Below are 13923 nucleotides of genomic sequence, written 5' to 3' on the forward strand. Positions count from 1 at the left end.
CCACATCAGAGGGGTGGGCCGTGCGCCACAAGGAATGAGGCTTCGTCTGGTAGAGCTGTGACCCTCTTCATCCTCTCCTGACTCCCAGCTGACCCGTATCCTCAGACCTCTGCAGAACTTTGACCAAGTGGTGCTGGAGGAATTCCAGTGGGTCCAGGGTGGTCCTGGGTGACCCAGGGCTCACACCAGGGTTCTGGGGTTGAGGGCATGAGGCTGGAAGAGATGACCTACCCTAGTTCCCTAAGGCTTCCCAGGCCCCTGAACTCTGTGATGATCCTCCCACCAAGCCGGACCCACTGACCACCAGATTGGGTGCCACCTTCTTCAGGGCAGCGCCAGTCCAGACCCTTGTGTGAGACAGTGTGTGCCAGGGTCTGCACACCCTGGGCGAGGCAGAGGGCCTCTTGGTAGATACGGTCATCCTAGACCTCAGTCAGTACCTCCTCCCCTCTGCAGGCCCCCTCCCTCTGTCCATCTGCCTCCTCCCTTGGACTTGCTGCCTCCGCATGCCCTGATCGGAAGCCTGCCTCCCCTCCTCGTGGAGCCCTCCAAGGTGCTTCTAGCCCCAGCTCTCTGTTCCTGCAGCACCTTCCGGGTGCAGATTCTGCCTTCTGAGAAGTCTGAGAGGCAGGGCCTTGCCTGGTCATAGCCTTCTTGCTCTGCTCTAGGCTCTCCTAGCCCCAAAGCCTCCAGCCTGCTGGACACCTTCATCTCCAGCTATGCCGTGGCTCTCCTCATCCTGGGGCTCCTGCTCGTCACAGTTACCCTTGTCCTGGCGAGTGTCTGGCTGGGCCTGGGCTCCTTCCTGAGGGGCAGGCTGAGCCTTTGATGCCTTGAGCCTTTGAGCCAAGCTGAGGGGTGAGCAGGCCCCTTTACACCCCTTATTCCCCCACCGAAGCCCAGCGTCTCATCATCCTCCAGCTGGGGCCAAGGGGTTTGGGACCACAGGGGTGGGCCTGATCCCAGTGTCCCCACCCTTCTTGTCAAGGTGCTAAACTGGAGGGCGTTCCTTGGGTGCTGACTTTCCCAGAAACTCAGCCAGAGAGGGCCAGACACCAGCCCAAGGTCACACAGCCAGGGGCTTTTTCCCTCCTAGACCCCCAAGGACTGGACTTGCAGGGCTGGGACAGAGGTGGGGTGGGGAAAAGCAATGCCTTGTCAACCCATGCAGGGAGCCACACTCCCATCCCCATGGTGTATAAAGTCAAGGAACACCCCTGCTCCCACGTCCATGCTCACTCAGGGCCCTGCTCCAAGTGCTTGGCACTCACACCGGCCTCCCACCCTCCATGCCACAGGCATCGGTCGCATTTACAGAGGGGGAAATGGTGGCCAAAAACCTCCCCAAGCACACACAGCTAGACCACACAGAGGTCTTAGGTGCAGCTGAGGGGTCCACAGTCTCTGCTGTCCCTTCTCCCACTCGTGCTGCCAGGGACCACACTCTGGAGAGGGAGGAACGAGAGTGAGCTGGGTGCTCACACATGGGGCATGGGGGGCTAGGAAAGGGTCAGCTAGGAGGAAAGGGCAAGGTCTGATCCTGTATGTACACATCACACAGCCCGTGGAGTCAGGAGACCCAGGGCCAGGTCCCAGCTCTGCGGCTGCTCAGCATGTGACCGTGGTTAAGTCGTCTCCCTGGACTCTCCATGCACTTTGCATGCTGCGTGCACCTCCTAGAATGAGCGCGGACACTGGCTGGCCTCATACTTACTGCGTAGGTTGCAGACCCCAAGTGCTTCTGCAAGGGGCTCTGCTTCTCCTCATAAGAGTGGCGCACGCTGGCCGCGTGCTCTGGGGGTAGAACGGAGTAGCTCTGGAGGTAGCAGGTGGGGGCTGGGCTTGGGTTCCTGGCCCAGACAGGGGAGGATATACCTCAGGGTCACAGGGCCTGGTCCCCTCTCTAGCAGCCCTTGGCCCACAGGCTGCCCAGCTGCCCACTCACAACCCGTACCTTTGGGCAGCCCCAGCCGCTGCAGTTCACTGGACAAGCATCCGCCATCGACACTGTGCTTGGCCGCACTGGAGAGGATGAAACTCAGCACTGCCACTGTGGCCTTCACATCGCCTGACTCTGAGGGACCTGTGGGTGGGGCAGGGGGTATCACTGTGGCCCCAGCCACCTCCCTGTTGCCCTATTAACTTCAGCTCAAAGCCTCCAGACACCCTGAAGCCACAGGCACTGCTACTGCTCCACCAGGAGCTGGCAGAGGACAGGAAGGTGGGACTGTCAATGTCTTTCTTTCCCTCATGCTCCTCCACTAGGGAAGGCGGGTTAAGGATGCTGCTGGGAGGGGTGGTGGGGTTCCTCTGTACCAGGCACCAGGTCGAGGTCCCAAGGTTGCCTGGGGCCTGTGGACTCAGCGGGGTACTCACCAAACTTGGCATCAGCCTTGAGCTTCAGGATGTTTTCACACCATGGGGAAAGGTGACCTTAAGAGGGTGCCATGCCCCTGTTCACCAGCCCCTCATCCACAGCCTGGGTCCTGTGATAAGGAACAGACAGGCTGGAAAGAAGTATGGGAGGTACCCAGAGAGGTTGACAGACGGGGTCACCTGTCTCCCTGGGCCTAGCGCAGAGTTTCAGGGCACTAGGGGTCATGAGGTCATGGGACAATGGGGTGCTGGGTGTTGCAGTCACATCAGTCCCCCGTCCCAGCAGCTCTTTAGTACCTGGCTGCAGAGCAGCCACAACTTCACAGAAGACTGCAAGAGAATTCCTTAAATCAGCCAGGCTGGTAAACCTCACGCCTCCTTCCTGGGGACTGACTCAGTGCAGGCCAGCCACTGATCATGGTCACAAAGCATGGTAGCACAGGCTGAGAGCACTGAGGCCCTAACCCCAGAGAAACCTCACCATCCTCTACACCCACAATCACCAGCCCGGCACCCCTCCTCCACCCAGAGTAGACCCTGTGCACTCAACCATCTTGGCCAGCATGATGATCTCAGCCAGGACCCGGTCGCGACAGTCCAGATCACCACAGAACCGGAACCTCTGCAAGGGAGGGAGGCAGGTAATCAGGCTGGAGGGAAGGCTGAGGTAAGGCCAGGATCCATGTGTCTCCCACACTGCTGCCCAGCAGGGACCCCTGGTTCCCATCATAGATGGATACCCTCTGGCCTCTTGTTCACTCAACAGGCTGTTGAGTGAACTCTTTCCTGACCCACCCTGCCACCAAACCCTGCTCTGAGGTCTACTCCAGGCATTTGTCTGCTCAGCAAACATCAATTGAGTGCCTTCTCTGTGCTAGCTCCCACTCTAAGTTCTGGGGTACAGCATGGGACAAAACAAAGTCCTGGGCCTCACAGAGACGAGTGACCTCTCTCCCCTCTTCCCCATACCCACACCAGTCCAGCCACTCCGGCTTCTCTGCTGCTGCTCAGGGATACCAGCCTTGATCCCACCTCCATGCCTGCTGCACTATCTGCATGACTTGTTATCCTTTATTTCATTCCACTCTCTGCTCAAGTGACACTTTATCAGACCAGCCCGGGTCTGATAGGGCCCGGCCTATCAGAGGTCAAGAAGGGCCGGCCCTTCTTGACCATACTTCCTAAAATAGCCCCTCACATAAGGAAATTTTGGGGGTCGGTGGATGTGTTTATTAACTTGACTGTGGTGATCCAAAAGCCAGGAAGATTTGGTCTTTACTTGTCCAGCCTCATCTTTCTCTAACCTCCAGATGATACTCTCCCGGCTATGGGAAATGCATTCATTCCTGGGGAGCCATGCTCTCCCTCACCTGAATTCTCTGCACATGCTGTTTCCTGTCTGAAGACACACACCTCCCACCCTTGCCTCCCAACCCCTGGTACACAAACTGTACTTCAGCCAGCCAGCTCCTACCGTCTACCTTTAAAGTTGATGGCATCTTCATGGAGCCCCCTTAGCACTACACACAAGGCGCAGTTAGGTCTCTGCCCCTGGAACCTTAACTATGACTGCCAATTCAAGCCTCCGATTTCCCTTTCCGTCGCAGCTCAAGTCCTCCCAATGCCTAGCACACTTCGTGGTATAGACTAGGCGCTTAGAACGTACAGATGGATGGATGTGTAAGTCTCAGCCCCAAAACTACTACTTTCTGGGTCGGGAAAGAGAGGAAGGGCTTCCTAACATCCATCCGTATGTTCTAAGCGCCTAGTCTATACCATGAAGTGTGCTAGGCACTGGGAGGACTTGAGCTTCCAGGGAAGGGGAAATCGGCCGCTTGAACTGGCAGTTATAGTTAAGGTACCAGGCGCAGAGACCTAACCGCGCCTTAGAGTGCTAAGGGGGCTGATTCTAAGCACGTTTCTTGTACAAGCCCCACAGCAGGGCTGGGGAAGGAGGTGTCCTTGGGAGGTCCTCTTGGGGCTGAGACCTGAAAGGACTCCCAGCTCCAGACAAGCCCCACTTCCTGCCCTGGGAGGCAGGGGCCCTTCCTTCCCCCACCCCACGGAAGCACGGGGACTCTGAGCCGCTGGCCCGCTCTGTCTTACCCGTCCCCTACCCCCGCACCCCGTCTCAGAAGCGGGGTGGCGGTGGACTTTTCTCTACCAGACCCACAGCCCTCAGGCTCGCACACACTATGTTTGAGGAGAGGCCAGTGCAGACAACCTCCACCCTTTTCCACTGGCGCCCCCTCATTCCGGCTCCAGCATCCCATGCCTCGCTTCACCCCTGGTGCCTCATCGTCGCGCCAGAAAGCCAGGGCCCGGGAATTTCTTTTTCCGGTTGCGCCCCGGGTCAGCTGAGTCGATTATCAGGTGACTTGGACTAACGGCCTCTGGGAGAGAGGGGGCTACTGGGAGTGAGGTGGAGAGCGGACCGCAGCCCACCGGAAGTGCCTGGGACCAGGTGCTGGCGTCCCCTCCTCCTTCTCCCAGAATCCTTCCCTGGAAAAAAAACCAGCGCCAACTGCGCGTTTATCTGACGGTGGAAGTTATTTGTTTAACTTAAGGGGGTAGGATCCCGGGAGCCAGGGGGATTCAGGTCATTGCCATGTTTTCCACTGTTAAGCGAATAGCATTATACACAGTGGCGGACTGTGGCAAAAGACATTTTAAAAACTATTGAACTATACTACACATACAGAAAATTGTACCTACTATAAATATAAAGCTTAATAAGTTTTCATCAACTTATTAAGTACCAACACCCAGATAAGGAGATAACCAGATAACTTCTTCAAGTGCGTGGGTATTTTATTTCATTTTGATGAATCGTCTAGGTGCCTAGCAAAAAGGGCTGTCATAATTAACATGCTCAGGAAAACGTCCTACAGCTGTAACATCGATAGATGCTTATCTTAATGTTTGCCAATCTGATGGAGAAAAAATATCGGTTGCTTAGATTGCAGTGGTAGTCTGCTTACTGCTAGCTTTGAGCTAATGGGTAGTCTAGAACAACTAAATTTCTGACATTGACTTGAAGAGGCAAAAACTGAAAGACAAAACAACGACAAAAATACATTACAGAATAGACTAGTAACCAAAGAAGAAATTGAACACAGTCGTCCCTTAGTAACCTCAGGATATTGGTTCCAGGACCCAAGAGATACCAAAATTCACAGATGCTCAAGTCCCTGATATAATGTGGCATAGTATTTGCATATAACTTATGCACATCCTTCCGTATACTTTAAATCATCTTTAGATTACTATAATACCTAATACAACATAAATACTTTGTAAGTACCTGTGATAAAGTATTTATAAATTTTTGTTTTTATTGTTTTACTTTTTCCAAATATTTTTGATGTGCAGTTGGTTAAATCCAAGGATCCAGAACCTGAGGATACAGAGGGCTGACCATAGTTTGAACTCTCTCCTCAATTCCATGCCCATCCCATGCACCAGGTGCAGCTGGTTTTATTGTTGCAGGCTTTCAAGTTTTCAAAAGACAGAGCTCATGACAAGTAAACTGCTCTCCAGCCTGGGTGACAGAGTAAGACCCTATCAAACAAACAAACAAACAAAAACAGGCAAACTACAGCCTATAGCCAGGAAAGAAATAAATCAATGGAAATAGGCCCCAGAGATGATGTAATTAGTAGATACGGATGTTAAAAAAATATTATAAATATGCTCCATATGTTCAAGAAGGCTAGAAAAATCTGAACATGATGAGAAGAGAGAAATGGAAGATATATTTTTTAAAAACGACAACAAAAAACTCACAGGCTGGGTGCAGTAGCTCACACCTGTAATCCCAGCACTTTGGGAGGCTTAGACACAAGGATTCCTTGAGCCCAGGAGTTCAAGACCAGCCTGGGCAATGTAAGGAGACCTATCTCTATAAGTAATTTAAAAATTAGCCAGGCATGGTGGCATGAACCTGTAGTCCCAGTTACTTAGGAGGCTGAGGCAGGAGGATCACCTGAACACAGGAGGTTGAGGTTTCAGTAAGCTGTGATTGCGCCACTGTACTCCAGCCTGGGCAACATGGTGAGATCTTGTCTCAAAATAAAACAAAAAAGTATTACTAGAGATGAAAAAGTCAACAGTGCAGATATGGGATTAAAAGCAGTTAAAGTCAGTGAGGCCAGGTGTGGTGGCTCATGCCTGTAATCACCCCAGCACTTTGGGAGGCTGAGGCAGGAGGATTGTCTGAGGCCAGGAGTTTGAGACCAGCCTGGGCAATATAGTGAGGCCTCATTTAAAGAAAGAAAGAAAGAAAGAAAGAGAGAAAGAGAGAAGGAGAGAAGGAGAGAAGGAGAGAAAGAGAGAGAGAGAGAGAGAGAGAGGGAAAGAGGGAAAGAGGGAAAGAAGGAAAGAAGGAAAGAAGGAAAGAAAGAAAGAAAGAAAGAAGGAAAGAAAGAAAGAAAGAAAGAAAGGAATAAAAAGTTTTCAAAAACTTTAATGAAGACAAGATAAAGACCGTTTCACACAAAAGCCAGGCTAATCACCAGCTGGCCTGTACTCTGAGAAGGGTTACAAGCAGCTCTTTGGTCAGAAGAAAAAGGACACTAGATAGAAATTTGGATCTACACAAAGGAATGGAGACCACTGACATCATAAATACATGGATAAATCGAAAAGATCCTATTTTCTCATTTTTTGATGTCTAGAAATATTTGAGGCAAAACTAGTAACATACTGTGGGGTTTATAACATGTGGAAGTAAAATGATGACAAGAATAGCACGAGGGACAGGTGGGGAAATGTAGGAATACTACCATAAGGTGGCGGTCACAGTTGAGGGAGGTGATAAATCTCTGTGATTCCACCTGGAATACTGCGTTGCTCCTGGAAGTGGGAAGAGGGAGTTTCAGAGACTTCTCCCGGGCTCTTCCTACTATAGGGGCTCATACCCACAGGTCAGGGAGTAAAGTGAGAGCTCTGTTAGCTTCTAAGCATACTCATATCAATTGCATATTTAGTGACAGAGAAATGACAACCGGATGGGGCTGTGGCCTCTTCATCCAGGGATCCATTTATTACCTAGCCTTCACGTGTCCTCAGTCTTGTTGAGGAGGGGACATGGTGGCATTGTGGATCTTATGGTGCCAGGGTCAGCTCTAATACTATATAAATGACCCTCCGTCTGGGTGTTCCCTTTTCATCAGTTACTGTTACTCTAATCAATGACCCCAGATCCTTCTGGAGAATAATGAATGAATACCATGTGATAATGTTGCAGGATCTTTTTCCAAGAATACCCAACCTCCCCTACAATCCATGAGCTGTAGGTCTCAATTATCTCAGTCTGAAAACTGGCTAGGAAATTGCAGTTTTGTGTTGCAGCCTTCTGCGGGCCAGATCTCGTTGTTGTTGTTTCCTGCCACCACCTGGCATCTGCTGTTCTCGCCCTCCACCATTCCCACTGACACCATGCAGCCTGGTCTCATGGCAGCATCTCCTCTTGTCGATCCTGGCCTACAAAGGACAGTGCCACTGAGTCTCGGAAAGATTCAGGTGCCCTTCTCACTAGTGCCTTCCTTGGTAGCCTAGAGAGGGGAGTTCCTGTGAGGCCTCCAAGCACACATAGTCACGTGGTGGATTCTGAATCTGCTGGCATGTAACGAACCATTCCAACATTCCTACCTCCCTGTACTTTCTGGCTTCTTTGATGCTTTGCAAATACAGTTCTATAATCTCTACCTAATTCACTGCAGCCACTGTTCCATCCACATTTCAAGGAGCCACTCCAGCAGTGTGTTAGAGCCCGAGGTGTCCTTGCCAAGTCATTAAATCCTGAGAGTGCTCCCAGGTCGGTGTGTTCTCGTGTATACAGCCTTTAGTCTCCCACCCACGTGGGAGAGCCTAGAGTAAAGATCCTGAAGGTAGCAGAACAGCAATGGATCAAGTGGACCCAAGATATGACTAAAACTATCTCTGATGGCAAAGCCTTTGATGACAAGAGTCTGGCTCATAGAAAGATGGCCCTGAGCATGGCACCTCTGACCAAATCCCTCACTCTGACCTACTGAGCTTATGAGTCCAGCCTTGACCACAGTTGGGGTTGGAGGAAGACCTCATGGAGGCCACGCGATAACTGCACTTCCTATGTGCCTGTCACTGCTGATTCCTCCCACACCATCCTCTGCCCCAGCCAGCCCAGCCCTGCCATGCCCTGCCATTGCAGTCAGGGCTCTTTGGGAGTGAGTGACAGAAAATTCACTTGAGTTGGCTTAGGCAAGAGGGGAAGCTCATTGGTCAGTAAGTTAGCCACGGGCAGAACAGGGAACAGTTGGGTCTCAGGAATACCTGGACTCAGAGTCACCAGCACTGTTAGGATTTGCAGGCTCCTTCCCTTGTGTCTGTCTGCACCTCAGTCTGCAGATCAGTTTTGTGATCTCAGAGCAACTTTCCCCACAAGGTTAGAGTCAGACTGCTGGCAGTACGAGGCTTCCATCTTCCTGGTTTTGACCCCAAGAAAGAATGGGACTCCCCTCCATTAGTTCCAATTCAGCAAATTCCAGAAAAAAGTTTCTGCTTGGTCTGGTCTGGGTTGGCTGGGTAGCTGGGACACAAACTGCCAAGCCCTCTAGTGTCATGTGTTTGAAGTAGGGCGGAGAGATGTATTAGTTCAGGGTGCCATGCCAAAATACCACACACTGGGTGGCTTAAACCACAAACATTTATTTCTCACAGTTCTGGAGGCTGGGAAATCCAAGAACAAAATACCAGGAACGTAGGTTTCATTCTGAGGCCTCTTCTCTTGTCCCATAGGTGGCTGCCATATTGTGTGCTCACGTGACCTCTTCTTTGTATTTGTGCAGAGAGAGTGAGTGAGGGCACTCTCTGATGTCTTGACTTATAAGGACACTAATCCTACTGAATCAGAGCCCCACCCGTAGGACCTCATTTAACCTTATTGACTTCCTGAGAGGCCTCATCTCCAAATATAGCCATGCACAGGGTTAGGGCTTCAACATATGAATTTGGAGGAGACAGAGACACTCAGTCCACAATGGGAAGAAAAACTATTCACGAAAAATGGGATGCAGTGGCCAGAAAAGGGGGAGGACAAAATATTCTCTCCATTTTCCCCAAAACACATCACACACACACACACACACACACACACGGCCTTTGCACTTTCACCACAAGGCCACTCCCCATCCCATGATTATTTACCTACCTCCTATCCTGCTCTCTGGAGCTGCCCCCTCCCCTAAGTTGTCCTGTGGCTCACTGAATGCTGCATACAGGTAGGTGCATGTAAATGTAACCCGGGGCCTCCTGGACCATGTGTGTCCTGAGCCCAACCATGGGACTGGGTAGGAAGTGGGCCTCACCCATGTCTATTGTCCTCAGGCAGAGCCTAGCCCTGGGACATGAGCTCAGTGGGTGCTGCAGCTTTGTTGGATTCACCTCAGGCCCCCTTTCCCCACATCCACTTATAAGGTTCCCAGGGCCTTGATACCTCTGTCCTTGGAAGAAAAGAAAGCAATTACCCAGCTTACATGAACCTGCTGGTGGATTCCTGCAATAGAAGCACATAATTTTCTAGTTCAAGAGTCTACCAAGTGACTAGCACAGTGAATGAAGAAAGACCTACAACAAGGCACATCATTGGGAAATTCCAAGAACCCAAGGAGAGAAAATCCTAAAATCTTCCGGAGAGAAAAGACACGTCATATGTAAAGAGCCAAGACTCCACATGACTCTGACTTCTTCCCAACTACACTGGGAACTAGAAAGTAATAGAGCAATATTTCCCAATGTGAGGAGAAGTTACATTTAAATTAGAGCATTACATCCAGTCAAACTACTAATCAGGAGTTGCGGTAGAACAATGACATTCTAAAATTCGTGAGGGTCAGAAAGCTTGGCTTCCATTCATTCTTTCTCTGGAAGCCACTGGAAGCTGTGCTGCAACACGATGAGAGGATAAACCAAGGAAAAAGATCTGGGGCCAGGGAAGAGGAGATGCACACAGAAGTAAGCAGGTAGAGTTGATCTACTGCCTGCTTGAAAAAACTATTTAAAATCCCTAACCCAAAGAAGGCCAGAGCTCTCATGAATCTGACCCAACAGATTTCAAAGCCAAAGCTGAGGGCATTTGAAATCAAAGCCTGGCTAGACAGAGATGAGGCTCCTGGGAGGGAACAGGTGTAGTCCTGCTCAGGCTGCAGTGTCCCTGGGCTGCAGCTGGATAAGGGCTCCCTCTAGGCAACAGCTTCTAGGGACAGAATTTGAGGTAGTTTGACTGTCTGATTTGTAGGACTCTGGTGATGAGCTCAGCTGGGAAACTGTGGTAATGGGAAGGGAATGGTATTTCTTTTCCAAATCATCTACCCACTGCATGCTTGGATCCACATTGGAACTCAGTGTGGAAACTGCCTTTGAACAGCCTAAGCCTGAACTCTGGGCCATATGTCCAGTTTCCCGGTCTCCAGCTTTGTTTACTCTTTACCCCCAGCCATCACTGATGCCAGATCCATCCTCCCAAATATCCTTTCATCATGTTACCCTCCCCACCACCTCATGGAACCTTCTACACCACAGGAAATGCCTCCCACCTCAGCCTGGCATTCAAGGTTCTTTTGATGTGGCCCACCTCTCACCAGCCCACCTCTCACCACTCCACCACATCTCCCTGTGGGCCCTGCTAAATTGGATCAATTTTTTCTATCCATGAGCTGAACTTTCCCACCTCCATACTGTTGCTTACACTGTGAACTTCCTGTTAATGTTCTCTCTCTCTCTCCCCCCAAGTCCAAATGTTATAGACTAAATTGTGTCTCCCCAAAATTCATACTTGGAGCCCTAACACCCTATGTGATTGTATTTGGAAACAGGCTCTCACGAAGTAAAGTTAAGTGAGGGAGGAGGGGCAGAGTAAGATGGCTGAATAGTAGTCTCTACCAATCCTTCCCCCTGCAGGAAAATCAAATGTAACAACTGTCTCCACCAGAAAACCATCTTCATAAGAACCAAAAATCAGGCGAGGACTCACAGTACATGGGTGGTTTAGCTTCATGTCGCTGAAGGAGGCACTGAGGAGGGTAGGAGAGACAGTCTTGAAACCAATGTCACCCCTCCCCCTCCCCCTCCCCCAGCAGTCACCGCTGTGGGGCTGAGAGAGAATCTGTGCACCTGGGGGAGGGAGAATGCAGCAACTGTGGGATTTTGCCTTAAACTCAGTGCTGCTCTGTCACAGCAGAAAACAAACCAGATGGAACTCACGTGACACCTGCCCATGAAGGGAGCATTTAGGCCAGTCCTACCCAGAGGGGTTCACCCATCCCAGTAGTTAGAAGGCTTGAGGCTTGGGTTTTGACAAGCTTTGGCATGGCAGGCTATTATGGTCTGGGGCCCTAAATAAACTTGAAAGGCACTCTAGACCATAAGGACTTCAACTCCTAGGCAAGACCTAATGCCATGCTGGACTCAGAGCCAGTGGACTCAGGGGACACAAGACCTAGAGAGACACCAGCAGGGCAGCCAAGGGAGTGTTTGCACAACCCCTCCCCCAACCCCAGGCAACGCAGCTCGCACTAACTAAAGTGACTCCCTTTGGCTTGAGGAGAGGAAGGGGAAGAGTAAAGGGGCCTTTGTCTTACATCTTGGATAGCAGCTCAGCCACAGTAGGACAGAGCACCTGTCAGAGTGGAGAGGCCCCCATTCCAGGACCTAGCTCCTGAATTACCTTTCTAGATACACCCTGGGCCAGAAGGGTGTATCTTTTGCCTTAAAGGAAAGATTCTAGTCCTGGCAGGATTTATCACCTGCTGACTTAAGAGCCCTTGGGCCCTGAATAGCCAACAGTGATACCCAGGTAGTATGCGACGGGCCCGGAGTAAGGCTCTGAGACATGCTGGCTTCAGGGGAGACCCAGCACATTCCCAGCGATGGGGGCTGTGGTAAGAGACTTCTTCTACTTAAGAAAAGTAGAGGGAAAGGTAAAAGGGACTTTGTCTTGCAACTTAGGTGCCTGCCTGGCCACAATGGGGTAGAGAGCACCAAATGGACTCTTATGGTCACTGATTTTAGGCCTTGGCTCTTAAACAGCATTTCTGGGCCTGCCCTAGGCCAGAGGGGAGCCCACTGCCCTGAAGGGTGAGTCCCAGCCCTGGAAGCATTCACTACAAGTGACTTAGGAGCCCTTGGGCCCCAAGTAAACATCAACAGTAGCCTGGCAGCACTCCCTGTGGGCCTGTGGTGGTGGCCACAGGGTGAGGCTCCTCTGCCTGTGGAAAGGGAAAGGCAGAGCGGGAAGGACTTTGTCTCATGGTTTCAGTGTCAGCTCAGCTGCCTTAGAATAAAGCACCAGGTAAGTTTCTAAGGTTTTTGACTCTAGTCCCTGGCTCTCAGACAGCATCTCCGGACCCACCAGGGCCTGGGGGAACTTGTTGCCCTGAAGGAAAAGACACAAGCCTGGCTGGCTTTGCCACCTGCTGACTATAGGGCCCCAGGGCCTCGAGTGAACATAGGAAATAGCCAGGTAGTGTTGACAGGGCCTTGAGTGAGACCCAGTGCTTTGCTGGCTTTGGGTCTGACCCAGTGCAGTCCCAGTGGTGATGGCCATAGGGATGTTGTGTCAGTCCACCCCCAGCTCCAAGTGGCTCAGGAGAGAGAGAGAGAGAGAGAGAGAGAGATTGTTTTTTTGGAGAGAAATTACAGTTACTGGTAGAGAATAAGGATCTCTACTGCCTGGTAACCCAGAGAATTCTTCCAGATCTTATCCGAGACCGACAAGGCAGTTCCTCTATGAGTCTGCAAGAACTATAGCATAACTGGGCTTGGAGTGTATCTAATGAAGATACACTTTAGATCACAACACCCACAGCCTTTCAAATACCTGAAAGCCTTCCCAAGGGTGGGTACAAACAAGCCCAGGCTGAGAAGATGGTGGCAGCTTGAAATCAGCCATGGAACATTTGCACCACCAAAAGTGGCAAACACTACAGAACAGACTCTGTTCCCTCCCCGACAGAGAGCCCCTTGGGTAACGAGAGCACACCACTGCCCCATCCCTGAGCAGAGCGCTGTGTGTTGCAGCAGAGTGGGGGCAGGTGTCTTCTCCCGTGGGCTACAGAATACATATTTCTTTCCTCAGCATATGGATCATTCTCAAGGATAGACCATATCTTAGGTCAAACGACAAGTCTTAAAACATTTTTAAAAATTGAAATAATGTCAAACATCTTCTCTGATCACAATGGAATAAAACTAGAAGTTAGTAACAAGAGAAATGTTGGAAACTATACAAACACATGGAGATCAAATAATATGCTCTGGAATGACCAGTGGGGTCAATGAAGAAATTAAGAAGGAAATTGAAACATTTCTTAGATGATAATGGAAATCAACATGTCAGAACCTACGGGATACGACACAAGCAGTACTAAGAGGAATTTTATGGCTATAAACACCTACTTTTAAAAAGTAGAAAAGCATCAAATAAACAACGTAACAATGCACCTTAAAGAAATAGAAAAGCAAGAGCAAAGCAAACCCAAAATTATTAGAAGAAAAGAAATAATAAAG

At 50.5% G+C, this 13923-nt stretch overlaps 1 protein-coding gene across 1 annotated transcript; it reads right to left on the bottom strand.

The window, feature by feature from the left end:
• Positions 1-1376: 1376 nt before the first annotated feature.
• On the bottom strand, positions 1377-7230 carry LOC111531241 (COMM domain-containing protein 4-like; the record flags this gene model as incomplete). Its single annotated transcript, XM_026450668.1, has 6 exons — positions 1377-1445; positions 1715-1794; positions 1955-2074; positions 2377-2414; positions 2925-2998; positions 7161-7230. Coding segments are annotated over 6 exons (451 nt in total), but the record flags the coding sequence as incomplete, so codon positions are not given.
• Between the last annotated feature and the right edge of the window lie 6693 nt (positions 7231-13923).

The sequence above is a fragment of the Piliocolobus tephrosceles genome, unplaced genomic scaffold, assembly GCF_002776525.5.
Source record: "Piliocolobus tephrosceles isolate RC106 unplaced genomic scaffold, ASM277652v3 unscaffolded_23431, whole genome shotgun sequence".
NCBI classification, from domain to species: domain Eukaryota; kingdom Metazoa; phylum Chordata; class Mammalia; order Primates; family Cercopithecidae; genus Piliocolobus; species Piliocolobus tephrosceles.